The sequence below is a fragment of the Tympanuchus pallidicinctus genome, unplaced genomic scaffold, assembly GCF_026119805.1.
Source record: "Tympanuchus pallidicinctus isolate F22 unplaced genomic scaffold, pur_lepc_1.0 scaffold52, whole genome shotgun sequence".
In the NCBI taxonomy this organism is placed as follows: Eukaryota; Metazoa; Chordata; class Aves; order Galliformes; family Phasianidae; genus Tympanuchus; species Tympanuchus pallidicinctus.
Window position 1 is genome coordinate 295,985 of NW_026294772.1, and position 16,752 is coordinate 312,736.

The 16,752-nt window shown below is 58.0% G+C and overlaps 3 protein-coding genes across 3 annotated transcripts; 1 reads left to right on the top strand and 2 right to left on the bottom strand.

The window, feature by feature from the left end:
- Window positions 1–43: 43 nt before the first annotated feature.
- On the bottom strand, window positions 44–6,036 carry LOC128091789 (zinc finger protein 628-like). Its single transcript, XM_052705105.1, is given in 3 exon segments — window positions 44–1,043; window positions 1,045–4,798; window positions 5,939–6,036. Coding segments are annotated over 2 exon segments (3,906 nt in total). The 5' UTR covers window positions 4,789–4,798; window positions 5,939–6,036; the 3' UTR covers window positions 44–881.
- Window positions 6,037–6,119: 83 nt separating this feature from the next.
- Window positions 6,120–12,428, top strand: LIG1 (DNA ligase 1). Its single transcript, XM_052705107.1, has 24 exons — window positions 6,120–6,251; window positions 6,375–6,529; window positions 6,620–6,661; window positions 6,784–6,859; window positions 7,216–7,430; window positions 7,510–7,596; window positions 8,313–8,369; window positions 8,871–9,043; window positions 9,122–9,288; window positions 9,360–9,436; window positions 9,526–9,617; window positions 9,691–9,790; window positions 10,264–10,349; window positions 10,428–10,543; window positions 10,619–10,714; window positions 10,816–10,926; window positions 11,006–11,077; window positions 11,143–11,287; window positions 11,357–11,439; window positions 11,523–11,675; window positions 11,788–11,841; window positions 11,928–12,071; window positions 12,143–12,235; window positions 12,305–12,428. The coding sequence occupies exons 2-24, from the start codon at window positions 6,513–6,515 to the stop codon at window positions 12,380–12,382; spliced, it is 2,334 nt and encodes a 777-aa protein (XP_052561067.1). The 5' UTR covers window positions 6,120–6,251; window positions 6,375–6,512; the 3' UTR covers window positions 12,383–12,428.
- A 1,338-nt stretch (window positions 12,429–13,766) lies between these two features.
- Window positions 13,767–15,738, bottom strand: LOC128091806 (uncharacterized). Its single transcript, XM_052705159.1, has 2 exons — window positions 15,481–15,738; window positions 13,767–14,442 (listed from the first exon to the last, which is right to left on the bottom strand). Exons 1-2 carry the CDS (start codon window positions 15,645–15,647, stop codon window positions 13,995–13,997), a joined length of 615 nt encoding a protein of 204 aa, XP_052561119.1. The 5' UTR covers window positions 15,648–15,738; the 3' UTR covers window positions 13,767–13,994.
- Between the last annotated feature and the right edge of the window lie 1,014 nt (window positions 15,739–16,752).

Sequence of the window (16,752 nt, forward strand, 5' to 3'; positions counted from 1 at the left end):
CGCGGCGGCCAATGGGATTCGCCCATTCCATCCGCGCCGGAAGGAGGAAGTGCGAGCCGGGACGCTCCGTTTATTAATCCGGCTCGGGCGGAAACCGTGCTACATCTGTTCCGCCCCCCCGGCTCCCGCACCCCATTGCTCACCGGCCCGCAGTGCTGCTCGCCCCCACGCTGTTGTGGCCATGAAGCGACTAAGGGGGTGGCCTATAAGTGGCAATGGAGTCCTGTAGGGTGCTGTGGTGGCCATGAGGTGGTTATGGGATGGGTGTGGTGGCCATGAGGTGCTGTGGTGGTCACAAGGTGGCCAAGAGGTGGATATGGCGTGGCTATGAGGTGCTAGAAGATTGGTGTGACAGCCACTGGGTGGCCGTGGGGTGCTGCAGTAGCCATAAGGTGGCTATGGGATGGGAGTGGTGGCCATGAGACGGACAAGAAATCGTCTCTGGTGGGCTGTAGGGTAGTAGGGGTGGCCATAAAATGTCCAGGAGGTGACTGTGGATTCCAGTAAGGGGTGGTCATAAATAGCTATGGGGTGTCTGTGGTGGCCATGAGATGGTAATGTGGTGCTGTGGGATGTTTGTGGTGGCCAACAGTTGGCTCTGGAGTCTTGTAGAGTGTCTGCGGTGGCCATAAGGTGCCCAGCAGGTGCTGTGGGATGTCTATAGCGATCATACAGCACCCAACAGACGGCCATTGTGGGATGGCCACAGTGGCCATAAGGTGGCCAAGGGGCAGCTGTGGGATGGACAGGAGATGCTAGGAGATGGCTGCAATGGCTACAAGGTGGCCGGTAGGGGGCCGTGGGATGTTATGGGGTGGCTGCAATGGCCCTAAGGTGTCTGTAGGATCCTTAGAGGAGAGCATGGGGTAGCTATAGTGGTTCTAGCAGCTGTGGGGGCCACGTGGAGGCCTCTGGATGGCCCTGGGGCAGCCACTGTGTCGCTGAAGAGGCCATGTGGTCACTGTGGGGGCCATAGGGTGGCCATGGGAGCCGGTGGCATGGCTGTGGGGTCTGTGTTCCTCCTCAGAAAGTATGCACAAGCTGCGCCCCTGGCAGCACCTGCACCCCCTGCACAACTGGCAGGTGGGGGGTCGGGGAGCCAGGGAGCAGCTGCACCACAGCAGGACCCTCACTAACTCCCCCCTGCCGAGGCTCCCCACGGAGGACCAGGACTTTTGGGGGTGCTGGGGTGGGCACTGGGGACTGCTCACTGGAGCCCTGCAGCACCAGGACACTGCGAAGCCCTTCAGATGTCTGCAGCACACCCAGCCCTATGGCCGGTTCTGGCCCTCCCTGCACCAGCAGCACTTCTGGGCCCGCTGGAAGCGACACCCCGGAGGGTAGAGGGGCTGATTGGGCTCCCGATGGGGGCTGTAAGTGGACTGGGGGCACCTCCAGGGTCTGGAGCTGGATGTTGGGCACCTCGGTGGTCTGGAGATGGATGTTGGGCACCTCCACAGCTTGAAGCTGGACACTGGTCACCTCAGTGGTCTGGAGATGGACATCGGGCACCTCCACAGTCTCAAGATGAACATCAGGTACCTCCATGGTCTCAAGGTGGACGCTGGGCACCTCAGTGGCTTGGAGATGGACGTTGGCCATATCAGTAGCTTGGAGGTGGATGCTGGGCACCTCTGAGGTCTCCAGATGGACACTGGCCACCTCTGTGGCTTGGAGATGGACACTGGCCACATCAGTGGCTTGGAGATTGATGTTGGGCACTTCGGTGGACTCAACATGGAGATTGGTCACCTCTGTGCCTTGGAGATGAGTGCTGGCCACATCGTTGGCTGGGAGATGAACACTGGCCATTTCAGTGGCTTGGAGATGGACGCTGGGCACCTCCGTGGTCTCAAGATGGACACTGGGCACCTCCATGGTTTCAAGATGGACATCGGGTACATCCGTGGTCTCAAGACGGACATTTGTTATGTCCGTGTTTTGGAGCTGCATGTTGGGCACCTCAGTGGCCTGCAGCTGAACACTGGTCACCTCTGTGGTCTGGAGCTGCACGTTGGGCACCTCAGTGGCCTGCAGTTGGATGCTGGTCACTTCCGACGGTTGTGGCAAGGTTTGCAGCTGAACGTTTGTCACTTCAGTGGCTTGCAGCTCAACATTGGTGACATCTGTGGACTGTGGCAGGGCTTGCAGCTGGATGTTGGTGACCTCCAAGGGATGCGGCAAGGCTTGGAGCTGGACATTGGTCACCTCACCAGCTTGCAGCTGGATGTTTGTGACCTCAGAGGGTTGTGACAGAGCTTGGAGATGGACATTTGTCGCCTCGGCAGCCTGCAGCTCAATGTTGGAGACATCCGAGGGCTGTGGAAGAGCTTGCATCTGGACATTTGCTACCTCAGTAGCTTGCATCTGGATGTTGGTGACATCTGTGGGTTGTGGCAGGGCTTGCAGCTGGACATTCGTCACCTCAGTGGCTTGGAGCTGGATGTTGGTGACATCTGTGGGTTGTGGCAGGGCTTGCAGCTGGACATTCGTCACCTCAGTGGCTTGGAGCTGGATGTTGGTGACATCTGTGGGTTGTGGCAGGGCTTGCAGCTGGACATTCGTCACCTCAGTGGCTTGGAGCTGGATGTTGGTGACATCTGTGGGTTGTGGCAGCGCCTGCAACTGGACATTTGTCACCTCACTGGCCTGCAGCCTGACAGCCGCCCCCCCCACCGCTGCCTGCCCCTGCGGGATGCCTGCTGGGTGCAGGGGCTGCTCGGGGAGGCCCTGCAGAACGAGGATACCGGTCCCCGTCCCCTGTGGGACAGCCGTGACTGCCTGTAGCCGCAATGTGGGCAGCGTGGTCCCCGTGCTGGGCACAAGCAGAAGGCTCTGCCCAGGGGTCGGGGTCTCCCCTTGGTGTTTGGGGGGAGGCTGGGAAGCTGTGGGGAGCAGGATGAGCTTCTGTGGGGCCGGTGGAGGGCTGGGGATGAGCTGGAGGCCCTGTGGCGTCTGCAGCAGCAGGAAGGTGTGGGCATCAGGAGCCGTCACCTCCAGACTGAGGGCAGCCTGCAGGACGGGGCCGTCACGCTGCGGTGCCGGGACAGGGCGAGGGGACCCTTTGGGGCCAGCTGCGTGGGTGCGGAGATGCCGCTGGAGGTAGGAGGCCATGACGAAGGCTTTGGGGCAGAGGGGACACTGGTGGGGCCGGGCACTGGAGTGCGTGCGTTGGTGGAGCTGGAGGTTGGAGGAATGGGTGAAGGTTTTGCCGCAGTGGGAACAGGCATAGGGCCGCTCGCCCGTGTGGGTGCGCTGGTGTTGGCGGAGGTTGGAGGTCTGGGTGAAGGCCTTGCCGCAGATGGGGCAGGCGTGAGGCCGCTCGCCTGTGTGCAGCTGCCGGTGGCGGCGGAGGCAGGAGGTGTTCTTGAAGGCCTTGGGGCAGTCGGGACAGGCGTAGGGCCGCTCGCCAGTGTGCAGCCGCAGGTGGTACTGGTAGTGCGAGGACCACTTGAAGGTGAGGCCGCACTCGGCACACTTGAAGGCACGCAGCCCCGTGTGCACCCGCTGGTGGATGGCGAGCAGTGAAGAGCGCTTGAAGGCCTTGGGGCACTCGGAGCACTTGTAGGGCCGTTCGCCTGTGTGGTCCCGCATGTGGTAACGCAACCCCGATGAGCCCTTGAAGGCTTTGCCACACTCGGTGCATTGGTAGGGACGCTCCGACGGTACGGAGGTCGGGGTTGGGGTCGCTGGAGGGGGATGCGGTGTTTCCGCCGAGTGACCCCGCTGGTGGCCCAGCAACCCAGCCAGCTGCCCAAAGCTCCTGTGGCACTGCGAGCACTTGTAGGGCCGTTCAGCACCGTGGCTGTGCCGGTGCCGCGCCAACCCTGAGCTGTTCTTGAAGGTCTTGCCACAGGTGGGGCAGCGATGGGTGGCCGTTGTGGTGACGTCCCCTGGTGTTGCTGGCTGTGGGTGGCTGCGTTGGTGGCCCAGCAACTGCTCCTGGCTGGGGAAAGCCAGGTGGCACTCAGCGCACTTCCACAGCATCTCCACCGCCTCCAGGAGCAGTGGTGGTGGGGACAGCTGGGACGGGGACAACGGGGATGGCAACAACGGGGATGCGGCATGGCTCTGCAGATGCTTCTGCAAGCAGGCATCTGAGACAAAGGCTTTGGGGCAAGTCGGGCACTTGTGGGACCGGGTGCTGGAGTGGGTTCGCTGATGGAGGAGGAGGTTGGAAGAATGAGTGAAGGTCTTGGAGCAATGGGAACAGGCGTAGGGCCGCTCTCCTGTGTGGGTGCGCTGGTGTTGGCGGAGGTTGGTGGATTGGGTGAAGGCCTTGCCGCAGGCGGAGCAGACGTAGGGCCGCTCGCCTGTGTGGATGTGGCGGTGGCGGCGGAGGCTGGAGGAGTTCTTGAAGGCTTTGGGGCAGGAGGTGCACTTGTAGGGCCGCTCACCCGTATGCTGCCGCAGGTGGTACTGGTAGTGCGAGGACCACTTGAAGGCCAGACCACACAGCGCACACTTGAAGGCGCGCAGCCCCGTGTGCACGCTCTGGTGGATCTGCAGCAGCGACGAGCGCTTGAAGGCTTTGGGACACTCGGAGCATTTGTAGGGCCGCTCACCTGTGTGGCTGCGCTGGTGGTAGAGCAGTGCTGAGGAGCCCTTGAAGGCTTTGGGGCACTCGGAGCACTTGTAGGGCCGTTCACCTGTGTGGGTGCGCTGGTGGTGGACGAGGCGTGAGGACCATCTGAAGGCTTTGCCACACTCCAAGCACTCGTAAGGGTGTTCCCCGGTGCTTGGCGCTGCTCGGCCCGCAGCCAGCTCCAGCTGCTGAGCACCCACCATGGCTGCTGCCCTGCAGGGACACAGGGTGTGATGGGGACATGCGCGTACATGAGACAAGGGCTGACCCCAGGGACACGACCCAGGAGAGAACCCCAGGTTAATGGGGATGCAGACAAGGACTGGTCCTGATAGAAGGACAGAGCCCAGCAGACGGGGACAAGATGCAGGGAAGGATGCAGGAGGATGGGCACAAGACCCAGGAGAGGGGGACTGACCAAGAGAGGGAGGTCCATAAGGTGAGGGAAAGAACTCAGGGGAGGACCCCAAAATAAAGGGGCTGGTGACAAAATACAAGGAAAGACTCTCCAGGAGGACAGGGACGGGATCAAGGCCTGGCCCAAATAGAAAGATGGAAGCCAAGGGATGTGGACAGGAGGCACAACTGGACACAGGAAGGAACCCAGGGGACAGAGTGGAGTGAGCACAACCAAGAGCCTGGTAGGAGACAGAGAATGAAGGCCAGGAGAGGGGGACTGGACAGAGGAGATGGGAACAAGATGCAGGAAAGGACCCCAAGGTAATACGGTTGGGGACAAGGCCAGTCCTGATAGAAGGATGGAGCCCATGCGATGGGGACAGGGCCTGCCTCTGGGATATGGGAACGAGGTCACGGATAAGGGATTGCGGACAGAGCCCCAAAGTAATGGAAATGGAGATAGAGCACGGCCACGAGGACCAACCCGTGGAGGCTGGGGATGGGGACAAGACCTGTCCCGGACACCGGGAGGATGGGAACGGAACAAGGCCTGACCTCAACAGAAGAACTGAACCCAGGAGGCAGGGACAGGGCCCAGCTGGGCTACAAGGATTGACCCTGAGGAACGGGGAGAAGGTCAGAGCCTGGGGCGGTTCACAACGGATGGGGACGGACCCACGGAAGGAGCCCGGGGGAGGAGGTCTGGGCCCGGGCCTGAATGATGGACGGAGCACAGAGGACGGGGCTGCGGCCCAGGGGGCGCGACCAGCGGTGTGGGCGTGGCCAAATGGGGGCGTGGCCTAAAGGGGGCGTGGCCACCGCTCCGCGCAGACCCCGGCCCTCCCCACTCACGCACCGCCGCGCGCCCTTTAATGCCCCGCCCCCTCCGGCGCAGGCTCCGCCGCCGCGGCCCAGCCCGACCCGGCCCCCCCCCCTCCCCGCTCCGCCGCTCACCTGGGCGGGGAGGGCCCGCGCCTCCACGGCCCGGCCCGGTCCGGCCCGGCCCCTCCCGCACGGGCCCGACCCCGCTCCGGCCCTCCCGGCGGCCCCGACGCCCGCGCCCGCCCCCGGCGGCGGCGCGCACGGCAACGGCCGCGCCGAGCGCACGGCCCCGGCCCCGCCCCCTCCGCGCAACGCCATTGGGCGCGGCCGCCGCGCGGAGCCGCCTGGGAAATAGAGTCCGGCCCGCCGCCATCTTGGAGGCTGAAGGGAAGGTGACGCCATCGCGCCGTGACGTCATCACGCCGCGACGCTGGCGCCATGACAGGTACGTGTGGAGCTGGGCGTGCATATGTAGGTGTGTATGCATGTATGCGGATGTGCGTGGCTGTATGTGTGCGTAGTTGTGTGTGTGTGCAGCTGTTAATGCAGGTGTGTGTGTGTATTTTAGGACTCCACCGCGCAGGCGCTGGTCTCAGCCGAACTACACCTCCCATCACCCCCCGCGCCTCGCACCGCTCCCAGCTTCCGGCCGCCGGCAGTGACGTCACCCACTCGGATTTTTCCCCGCGAAAACGGCGGCGGAGCGATGCAGCGGCGGATCACGTGAGCAGCGCGGCACCGGGCCCCCCCTGCCCCACATGTCCCCCCATAGTGACGCCCCTCTTCTCTTTCTTCTCCCCTCCCTCCCCACAGGTCTTTCTTCGCCCCTCCCAGGGCTGCAGATGGCGCCGTCCCGTGAGTGGGGCGGGGATGAGCTGGGGGGGATTGGGAAGTTTTTTTTTACTTGGGGGGGGATCAGGGGTGCTTCCCCGCCTCCCTCGTCGCACACCCCCGCCCTGAGCTTCCTCCCCTCGCAGAGCACATGCGCGGAAGTTGGCGCTGAGCCCCCCCGAAGAGACCCCCCAGGAACGTCGGGACCCCGATGGGAGCGCGGTGAGAGCCCCTCGTGCCTGCCCGGTTCCTCCCAGTGCCTATCAGTCCAGCCCCAGTCCTACTCTGTCACACCAATATCTCCCAGTCCTACCCAGTATCTCCCAGTGCTCCCACCGCTCTTTCTCAGTCCTCCTTCAGTCCCATCCCTGTGTCTCCCTCTCCTGTCCCATTGCTTTCCCAGTGCTTTCCAGTCTAGCTGTGGTCCTGCTCTGTCACCCAGTATCTTGCAGTGTCGCTACGGTGCCCCCCGGTCCAGCATCAGCCTCATTCTTGTTCCTCCCAGTCCTGTGCTGGTGATCCCTGTCCCCTCCCAGCCCTATCACTGTCCCCTCTTAATGCTCCATATTTGCCCACAGGATCCCACATCCCCTGGCAGCAGCTCTGCTCCTGTACCCCCCACGTCCCCTCGTGCCCCCTGCTGTCCTCCATCCCCACAGCAGCCAGGGGACAGGGATGGAGACACTGATGGGGATAGGGACAGTGCCCCCCCCGCATCCAAGCGCTGCCGTCAGTCACCCAGCAACCAGGACAAGGAACCTCCCCATCCCCACAAAGCTCCGGCCTCCAACAGGTGGATGACAGTGTTGGTGGGATGACACAGGGGTCCCTGGTGGTGCCACCACTGTGTCCTCCTGTTGTTGTCCCCGCAGCTGTATACCAGTGGAGCCATCCCAGTACGACCCCAGCAGGAGTGGGTACCACCCAGTGCAGGATGCTTGCTGGGGGCATGGACACAGGTGGGGGCTTTGGGGAGGAACCTCAAGTGGGAATGGTGGAGGATGTGGGGTGGGTTTTGAGGGGGGGGTTCGTCACAGGTCAGGATGTGGGGTGATGAGAGATGTGGGATCATAGGGGATTAGGAGGGACACTGGGGTGCAACATAGGGTTGTTCGTAATAGGATGGGACCTAGGGTAGGAAATGAGGTTACTGGGGAATGTGGGGTGGTTCGAGGGGGGGAGATGGAAGATGTGGGGTAATTGTGGGTGCTGGGAGCCTTGGGAGGATCATGGGGGATGTTGGGGTCACAGGGTGTGATGTGTGATGGTGGGGAACATTGGGTCGTGGAAGGTCGTTCAGATGGGACTTAGGTTGATGGGATGACGGGGAACTTTGGGATGGGATATGGGGCCAGGGGGCTTTGGTGGGGGGACATCGAGGTGGGACATGGAGTCATGTGGGGTAATAAGGGACTCATGTGACATTGGGGGTGATAGGGTCACAGGGTGGGACGTGCAGTGATGGGGGATATTGGGTCATGGGAGACATCAGGATGTGACGTGGGGGACGTTGGAGTAGGGTGTGGGCTTTTGGTGGGGTGATAGGGGACAGTGGGGTGACTCATGGTTGGGAATGATGGAGGACATAGTGGGGGCATTGGGATCGTGATGAGTGATGGGGGGACAGGGTGTGGGGGTTGGGGCGGATCTAGAGGTCACAACCCCTCCCCTTCAGTGTCCCCTACCTGGCGGTGGCTCGCACCTTTGAGCGCATCGAGGAGGCCTCATCCCGGTAAGACCCCACTTTTTTTTTTTAATCTGGGAAGGCACAGCCCCATCTTTCCCCAAACCTCAACATTGACCCCATACCCAAAAGGCCAATGATTTTGGGTCTGTGGGATGATCTCATTTCCTCCTTCTATCCCAAACCCTGATAATTTTGGGTTGAGACAATGACCCCAGCTCCCCCCTACCCCAAACCCAAATAATCTACACTACCCCAAACCCCAGTGATTTTGGGTTGGGTTGGGTTAAGAATGACCTCATCTGCACCTAATCCTAACATTGACTCCTCACCCTAGTGTTTTTAGATGGGGAGGATGACCCCATTTCACCTTCACTCCAAACCCCAATAAGTTTAGGTTGGGGGGCACGACACCTTCTCCACTCCTACCACAAACTACAAAGGTCTTGGGATTTATGGAGACAGCTTCGTTTCCCCTCCATCCCCAACCCTTACCCCAAACCCCAACGATTTGAGTTTTGGTGTCCCCGCCCTCAATCCCCTCTCTAGGCTGAAGATCATTGAAATCCTCACCAACTTCCTGCGCTCTGTGGTGGCCCTGTCCCCCTCCGAGCTGCTCCCCTGCCTTCTTTTGTGCCTCAACCGTCCTGGAGCTGCCTCTGAGGGGCTGGAGCTGGGCATCGGCGAGACCCTGCTGACCCGTGCCCTCGCTCAGGCCACTGGTAGGACCCAGGGGTGGGGATGCCCAACGGCGTTGACAATGGCAAAGGTGCTGATGATGGCACTGACATCCCCCACAGGCCGCCAGCTGGCTCAGATTCGCAGTGAAGCACAGGACAAAGGGGACTTGGGGTTGGTGGCCGAAAGCAGCCGCTGCACCCAACGCACGGTGGTGCCACCGGCCCCGCTGAGCGCCAGCGGTGTCCTTGGCAAGCTGCGGGAGATGGCCGCCATGTCAGGCAATGCAGTGAGTTTGGGGACCACGCGGGTGGCACTTGTCACCTTCCTTTTGTGCCGACGTTGCTGTGTTTTTTGCAGTCTGCTAGCAAGAAGATTGACATCATCAAGGGGCTGTTTGTTGCCTGCCGGCACTCGGAGGCACGATACCTCGTCCGGTGAGGACAAGAAGGGGCCATCGGAGTGCTGTAGGATCACCTGATAGTGACGTAGTGACACTGGTGTCCCTTGGTGTCCCCTAATGCAGGTCGCTCAGTGGGAAGCTACGCATTGGGCTGGCCGAGCAGTCGGTGCTCACTGCGCTGGCACACGCCGTTGCTCTCACCCCACCAGGGCAAGGTGAGAGCCGTGAGGATGCTGGGGGCGGTGTGGGGATATGGGGTGGTGACGCTGGGGCTGTGTCGTGTGGCAGAGTGGCCGCTGGCTGTGGTGGATGCTGGGCAGAGCATGGCACCTGATGCACGCAGAACTTGGTTGGAGGAGCAGAGCCGCATCCTCAAGCAGACTTTCTGGTGAGGCCTGTGCCCTGTGGATTCCTGTAGGTCCCCCTTAGGTCCCCTGGGTCCTCTTTGTTTATTTGGGGTACCTGCTCTTTGGATAGGCTGTTCTCCTGAGATTCCCATCCTCTTGTGTCACCTGGAGTCTCTTTTGATTCTTTTGGGGTCCCTGTTCCTTCTCCTGGAGTCCCTTTTTGTCCCCCAACATCCTCCTTTTGCTCATCTCAGTTGCCTTTATATCCCCCTTTCTCTGCATGCTTCCCCTTGATCCTTGTTTCTTAAGTGTCTCGGCGCTCTTGGTGTCCACATTGGTACCTTTTAGTTTTATGGAGTCCCTGCTCCTTGTGGGTGGTGCTGGGTGATGTTACCAACTCACTGAACTCCCTGGGTCTAATAACCACCCCATGAGCTCATTAGAGCCAAGTCATCTCCTATCTTGGCAACATGTTAACAGAGGAGGGTGCTAGGTCTGTCCCCTTGTCCTGCAGTGAACTGCCAGACTATGCTGCCATTGTCCCAGTGCTGCTGGAGCACGGCCTGGAGCAGCTCCCCAAGCACTGCGGCATCACTCCAGGTACCATGAGGCCAGAGGTGGGTGGTCCCAGCCCCATCCTGTCCCCATCATCCTCAATATGTCCCCTTTTGTCCCCAGGTGTTCCCTTGAAGCCCATGCTGGCCCAACCTGCTCGCTGTGTCAGTGAGCTGCTGAAGCGCTTTGAGGAGGCTGCATTCACCTGCGAGTACAAATATGATGGAGAACGAACCCAGGTAGAGTTTTGGGAGAGTCACAGGGTACCCTTTCACCCTTTGTCACCCTCCTGTCACCTCTTTGTCCACCCCTAGATCCATGTCCTGGATAGTGGGGCCGTCTTCATCTACAGCCGCAACCAGGAGAACACAACAGCCAAATACCCTGACCTCGTCGAGCGCATCCCCAAGGCAAGCTGGGGTCTCCAGGGGCAGTGTGAGGGTACCAAGGAAAACATGGGGGACTCGGGGACAGTGGTGATGCGGTACTGAGCTCTGGGATTGCCTCAAAGGTGCTGAAGCCCGGTGTGCGCTCATGCATCCTGGATGCAGAAGCAGTGGCTTGGGACAAGGTCACCAAGCAGCTGCAGCCCTTCCAGGTGCTGATGACGAGGAAGAGGAAGGTGAGAGCAGGCTTGGGGACATGAGGGGCAGCAGCTGGACAGTGCAGTGACACCCTCTTTGTGTTCCATGCCTCTGCAGGATGTGGATGCTGCTGCCATTAAGGTGCAAGTGTGTGTGTATGCCTTTGATCTGCTATACCTCAATGGGGAGGTGAGTGCATGTCCCCAGGGGGGTGACGCCTCGTCCCCAAGGGGGTGACACTGTTCTCCCCACAGCCGCTGGTGCGGGAGCCCTTGGCCACGCGACGTCGGTTGTTGCGACAGTCATTCGAGGAAGTGGAGGGCGAATTCCTCTTTGCCACCTCAATGGACACCCACAGTGCTGATGAGGTCTCTGATTTCCTGGACAAAGCCATCAAGGGTGAGTAATGCCACCAAGGGAATGCTACCCCTACGTCCCCTTCCTTGAGTGACCACAGGTTGTCCTCAGCCTCTTGTGAGGGCCTCATGGTGAAGACACTGGAGGTGGAGGCCACCTACGAGATTGCTAAGCGGTCCCACAAGTGGCTGAAGGTGAGCACTGGGGCCTATGTGTTGTCTCTCTGTCCTCCTGTGGCTTTCCCCATGTTTCCAATCCCCTGCCTATCTCTCTGCAGCTGAAGAAGGACTACCTCGATGGCCTCGGGGACACGCTGGACCTCGTTGTCATAGGTGCCTACCTGGGCAAGGGCAAGCGTGCAGGCATCTATGGGGGCTTCCTCCTGGCCTGCTATGATGAGGAGAGTGAAGAGTACCAAAGCATCTGCAAGGTGACCACAAGGGCCACCTGTGGGCTTGGAGACACCATTGGTGACCATGGCAAAGCACCTATGGGCTTGGGGACATTGCTGGGGGCTGTGCCTAACCATTGTTCCTCTACAGATAGGCACTGGTTTCACTGAGGAGAGCTTGGAGAAACACTACAACTTCCTCAAGGTGAAGTGCTGGAGCTGTAGCACCACAGAGACAACTTGGGCCGTTTGGTGACAATTTGGGCCATTTGGTGATGTTGTGTCCTCCAGGAACACGTCTTGACTCAACCGCGTCCCTATTACCGCTGGGACAACGCAGTGGCCCCTGACCGTTGGCTGGCGGCCGTGCAGGTCTGGGAGGTGAAATGTGGGGACCTTTCCATTTCCCCTGTCTACAGGGCAGCTGTGGGGCTGGTGAGTGTGACAGCGGGACGTGGGAAGGGACGTGTGTCCTTGATGGCACTTTGACTCTGTGTTTTGTCAAGGTGGATGAGGACAAGGGCATCTCGCTGCGCTTCCCGCGGTTCCTGCGTGTGCGCGGGGACAAGAAACCCGAAGAGGCCACCAGCAGCACGCAGGTGACAGGTCGGGGGCAGGGATGGGACACGAAGGAGGGAGGGGTCTCACATCTACTGTTTCCTCTGCAGGTGGCCGAGCTCTACAAGAAGCAGCAGCAGATCCAGAACCAGCAGCAGGCAGAGAAAGGGGACGAGGAGTTCTATTGACATCACCCTACAGGGACAGGGGCAATGCTGCCCAGGGACTTGTCCTGCATCAGACATCCCCATGTGTTCCCCTGTGGCCTGGGGACCTCAGGACATTGCTATCCTCCATCCCTTCAGTCCCTTCACCCCACATCTGTTTTCCCCCTATAGCCTGGTGTCCCCAGGCCATTATTGCCACCTTCCAACCCTTGTCTACCCCTGCCTCGTTTCCAGGGTCCCCATGCGTCCCCCTGTGGCATGGGGGGATGCAATAACGCTCCATCCATTGCATTCCCCCACCCCATATCCAGTGTCACTTCTGCCCCATCCCTGGAGCTCCCCATGTGTCCACTTCCCAATAAACTGTCTGCCCATTGCTCCAGCTTCTTTAGACCTGGAATGGAGCTGTGGTCATGCAATGGGACTCTAGCAGGGTATGGGAACACTGGGAGTTTGGGGAGGGTTTGGGTGAGATCATATCTGTGCCTGCCCCATGTATCTGAGCTAGGACTGTGCTCCTGCATGGGCTGCACTGCAGGACTGACCGCCTCCATGGAATGATGGAGGGCACCACGCACCTCTGGGACTCTTCACCTTAAAAGACTGCTCTGTAGGGCTGTGCAACCCTATGGGGGTGATGGATGACATTATGTACCTCCATGGGGTGTTGGGATGCCAAGTAGGGCTGGGCTGGCCTGAGGAAGCAGAGGGAGAACTGGAGGAAGTAGGAGGAGAGCAAGAAATATCTCTTTTCGAGGAAGCAGTGTGGTTTCTCTTTTGCCTGAGCTGCACAGCAGCAGGTCCCACACAACATTTTGTTTTCAACATTTGTTGATTTATGCTTTGGTCCAGATGTGCTGGGTTTTTTTTGTTTTTTTTGTTTTTTTTCTTTTTTAGAGCACATTTCAACCTTTCACTTCTCTTCTGGCATCTGATCTCTGAGAAAGGGGTGGGGAATAGGAGTAAGTAATGCGACCACAAAAAAGTGACAAAATTGCTAACAGTGACATCTCACAAACAGAGGGGGGCAATGGCTCCCTCCTAGTGCAAGAGGCAGAGAGGAAATGGTGCTAGCACAGAGCCTGGCCCTAACTGCCCCTACCACCGCCCTGGCCACTCTGACCCTAACCCTACGATTAACTCTGCTCTAACCCTTAGCCCTAACTCCTAGCCTTAACCTCTGTCCCTTCCTCTAACCCATCCTTATCCCTAACTCTAATTTTAACTTTCACATCCCACTGGAGCTGCTCTCCACCAACATTTATGCTGACCTAAGACATCCCAAGCCAGGACACCAGAACAGAGAAGGACACAGCGACACCATGGTGTCACTGTGTCTTGCCATGCTGCTGGCTGTCAGAGTTTTTCTCCATGCACTGAGCCATTCTTAAAGAATATATGCAACTTGTGAGGGTAAGAATATATTTATTGTTTGTCATATGTAATCATGAGTTAGTTTGCAAGCTGTAGAACACTGTTGGCCCTGCAGCAAAGCCATGAGGTGGTGATTCCATCTCCCATGGGATCCATCATCACCATCCACCTCCTTCCAAAACCACTGGAGAAGCCTTGCTGCATCCTTGCTGAATATCTCCCAGGGGCTTCTTTTGGCAGCAGTGGTGCCCACCTTCCCTCACATGACTTTGTTGTAGGGTGGTGGATCTATTTCTTCAACCTGGACTTTCAGGATGGCTTTCTCATTGTTGGACATCTTGGCTTGGACACGAATGTTCCCCTTGGAGACCTCCAGGGTTTCATGTTCTGACTCAAGCGTGGCTCGCTGGAAGAGCGAGGAGCCACAGTATGGTTTACTCTTCATCATTTTGCAGAAGACATCACTGAGGACTCCCAGGTGGTTCTCCTCTGTGAAGATCTCCAAGGCAAACTCAATTTTGTAAAGGATGTAGTCAAAGGGGTTGGAGAATGTGATGGCCAAAAAGAAACCGCCAGCCTTGCAGACCACAATGCCCACGCTCCCTCGCAGGCTGTAGGGAGTTTTTGCAAAGGCACATATTCCTTTGGAGTCTGGGCCAATTTGAAAGGGCAGGGGATCCACATTCTGGCCACTGAAGCAATAACTCCTGTAGAGGGAGGGTTGGTGAGAAAGGGCAGCTGGAGCCCAGTGGATGGAGGCACAAGGGCAACTCATTTGCAGAGGTGCTGAGTGGGACTCAGAGTTCTCTAGAGAGCAGGCAAGCGTTGCCAATGCCAAGCATCCCTGACTCAGAATTACCACTCCCAGAATCACCAGTGCACAGCATCACCAGAGCAGGCATGACAGAAATGGAGCTCAGTGTCCCTACCAAGCGTCTTTACCCTTCACCTTGTTGGACCCAAGCTGTGCCCTCTGTGCACATGAACCTCATGCAGTCCTACAAGGAGAAGTGCAGGTGCAGCAGCTGGGCAGGAGTAACTCCAGCACTGGGTTATGCTGGGGGCACCCAGCTAGAAGCAGTGGCAGAAAAGGACATGATCTGCAATGTGCCCCTGATGCCTATGGGGCTGAGGGTGCTGTGGGCTGCATCAGGCAAAGCACTGCCCAAAGCAGGAAGAGATCCTGCCCTTCTGCTTAGCACGGCTGAGCTCACAGTGCCTGGAGTGCTGTGTCCAGTTCTTGCCCCCAGGAGAAGGGAGACAGCGTAAAGAGTTCTACAGAGGTCCATTGAGATGGTGAAGGGACAGGAGAATCTGTCCCCTTGGCAGAGCTGGGACCACTGACACAGAAGAGGAGTGGCTCAAAGGATTCTTATATAGGTATCTGATGGGGGGGAAACAGCAAAAGAGAAAGGAGCTGCACGGTTTGAATGTGTGCTCATGACTGGCTGCCCCAGGCTGGAAGGGACAAGAGCTCACTGATGACAGCGGGGAATCTAAGCAAGGCCTCCAAGGGAATAAGGAAAGAATAAAGGCATAGAAAGAATTGGAGAAGCATGGGGACAAGGAAGGAATTTCTTGGAGTATGTGAAGCAGTACAGTGCAAACTGAGGACGGTCCACCACAGGATGGAGGAACATGCTGGAAATTGCTCCAGCACTTGGCACTGAGCCTCTCCATTGTCTTTGGAGATGTCCCTCATAGGCAGGGTGGCAGAAAGCAGCAGGGGACAGAGAGGTACCCACCTGAACTCCTTCAGTGTCACTGTTTTTGTCCTGTTGATGATCTCCAGGCCCACGCTGCGGCACACATCAATGTTCTTCATCAGGCTCTCCACACTCTCCCCCAGTTGCCCAGGGTTACAGTTGTCATTGCAAGGCTTCTCCTTTTCTTTTTTCTCCTTTAGTGGCATCTTCCCCACTCAGTCCTGGGAGCAACACTGTGGAGCTCCAAAAGCGCTGCAGTGGTGCAGAATCAGCAAATAAGGCCAACTCCCCCTATGGGAGCTCAGAGCAGGGCATGCAGTGCTCCTCCCCCACATCCTGTTGGGGTTTGCAGGTCTCACAAAGTACAGCTTTTGCTCAAGGAAGTCCTGGGGGGAGCGACGCAGAGGGCTGTGCTCTCCTGCTCCATCCCCAGCTCTGGTTCTGGAAGGATCCAGCTGGAAAATATCCAGAATTCCAGGGCTGAGGGTTTGCTGATGCTCAGAGAGCAATGAGTGCTTCCCCCACATCCTGTAATTCAGGGTATCTGCTAAATACAAATTTAGGTATCCTTGGTGTTAATCCTGGTACTGTTTGTCTCAGTGTTATTTGTTCCATGGCTCGCATTAAATTTATAGGCTTACACATAGAGGGTCACAAGCAGCAGTGAATTCAACTGCTCCATAATTTAATGAGTAACACTGCTTATTTGCAATACAATGGTATGTTTGCAATGCAGTGCAGCACAAAACTTATTCAGAGCGGTACAGTGCAGTTTATGGCAGTATTCAGCCTAGGAAGGAGTGGGCTTCAAAGCTTTGGAACAGAAATTGCTGAATTAGGCATCACTCATAATCATAAACCCCATGCCAAGAAAATCATCTTGTCCCACCCTCTTGAGCGTGCATCATAAAATGTGGTGGGGGTCTTTGGTGGTCACTGAATGAAGGCTAGATGTGAACCTCTCTGTGAACTTCCAACCTTCTCAGGGAGCTGGGGATAGCCTGAACCAGCTGGTATTGGTGTTGTGTTGGGCTGAGGATCTGTTTCACTACCTTCAACAACAGAGCATCTACTCCTCTTTCTTATCATCGTTTGTCAGCAAGTTTGTGCAACTCTGCATTCTGTTCTTGAGCTTACCTGTATGCAAGCAGCTCGTCCTTCAGCTTTTATCCACTCAAGTTATCCAGAAAGTCTGTTCTCACAGCATGGAAAAGCTGCTCACATGATTCATCCTCCCCTTTTTTATATCCTTAGTAAATCCTTTTGCCCACCATGCACCACTGTCCATTAACACCTTCCTGAATTACTTTC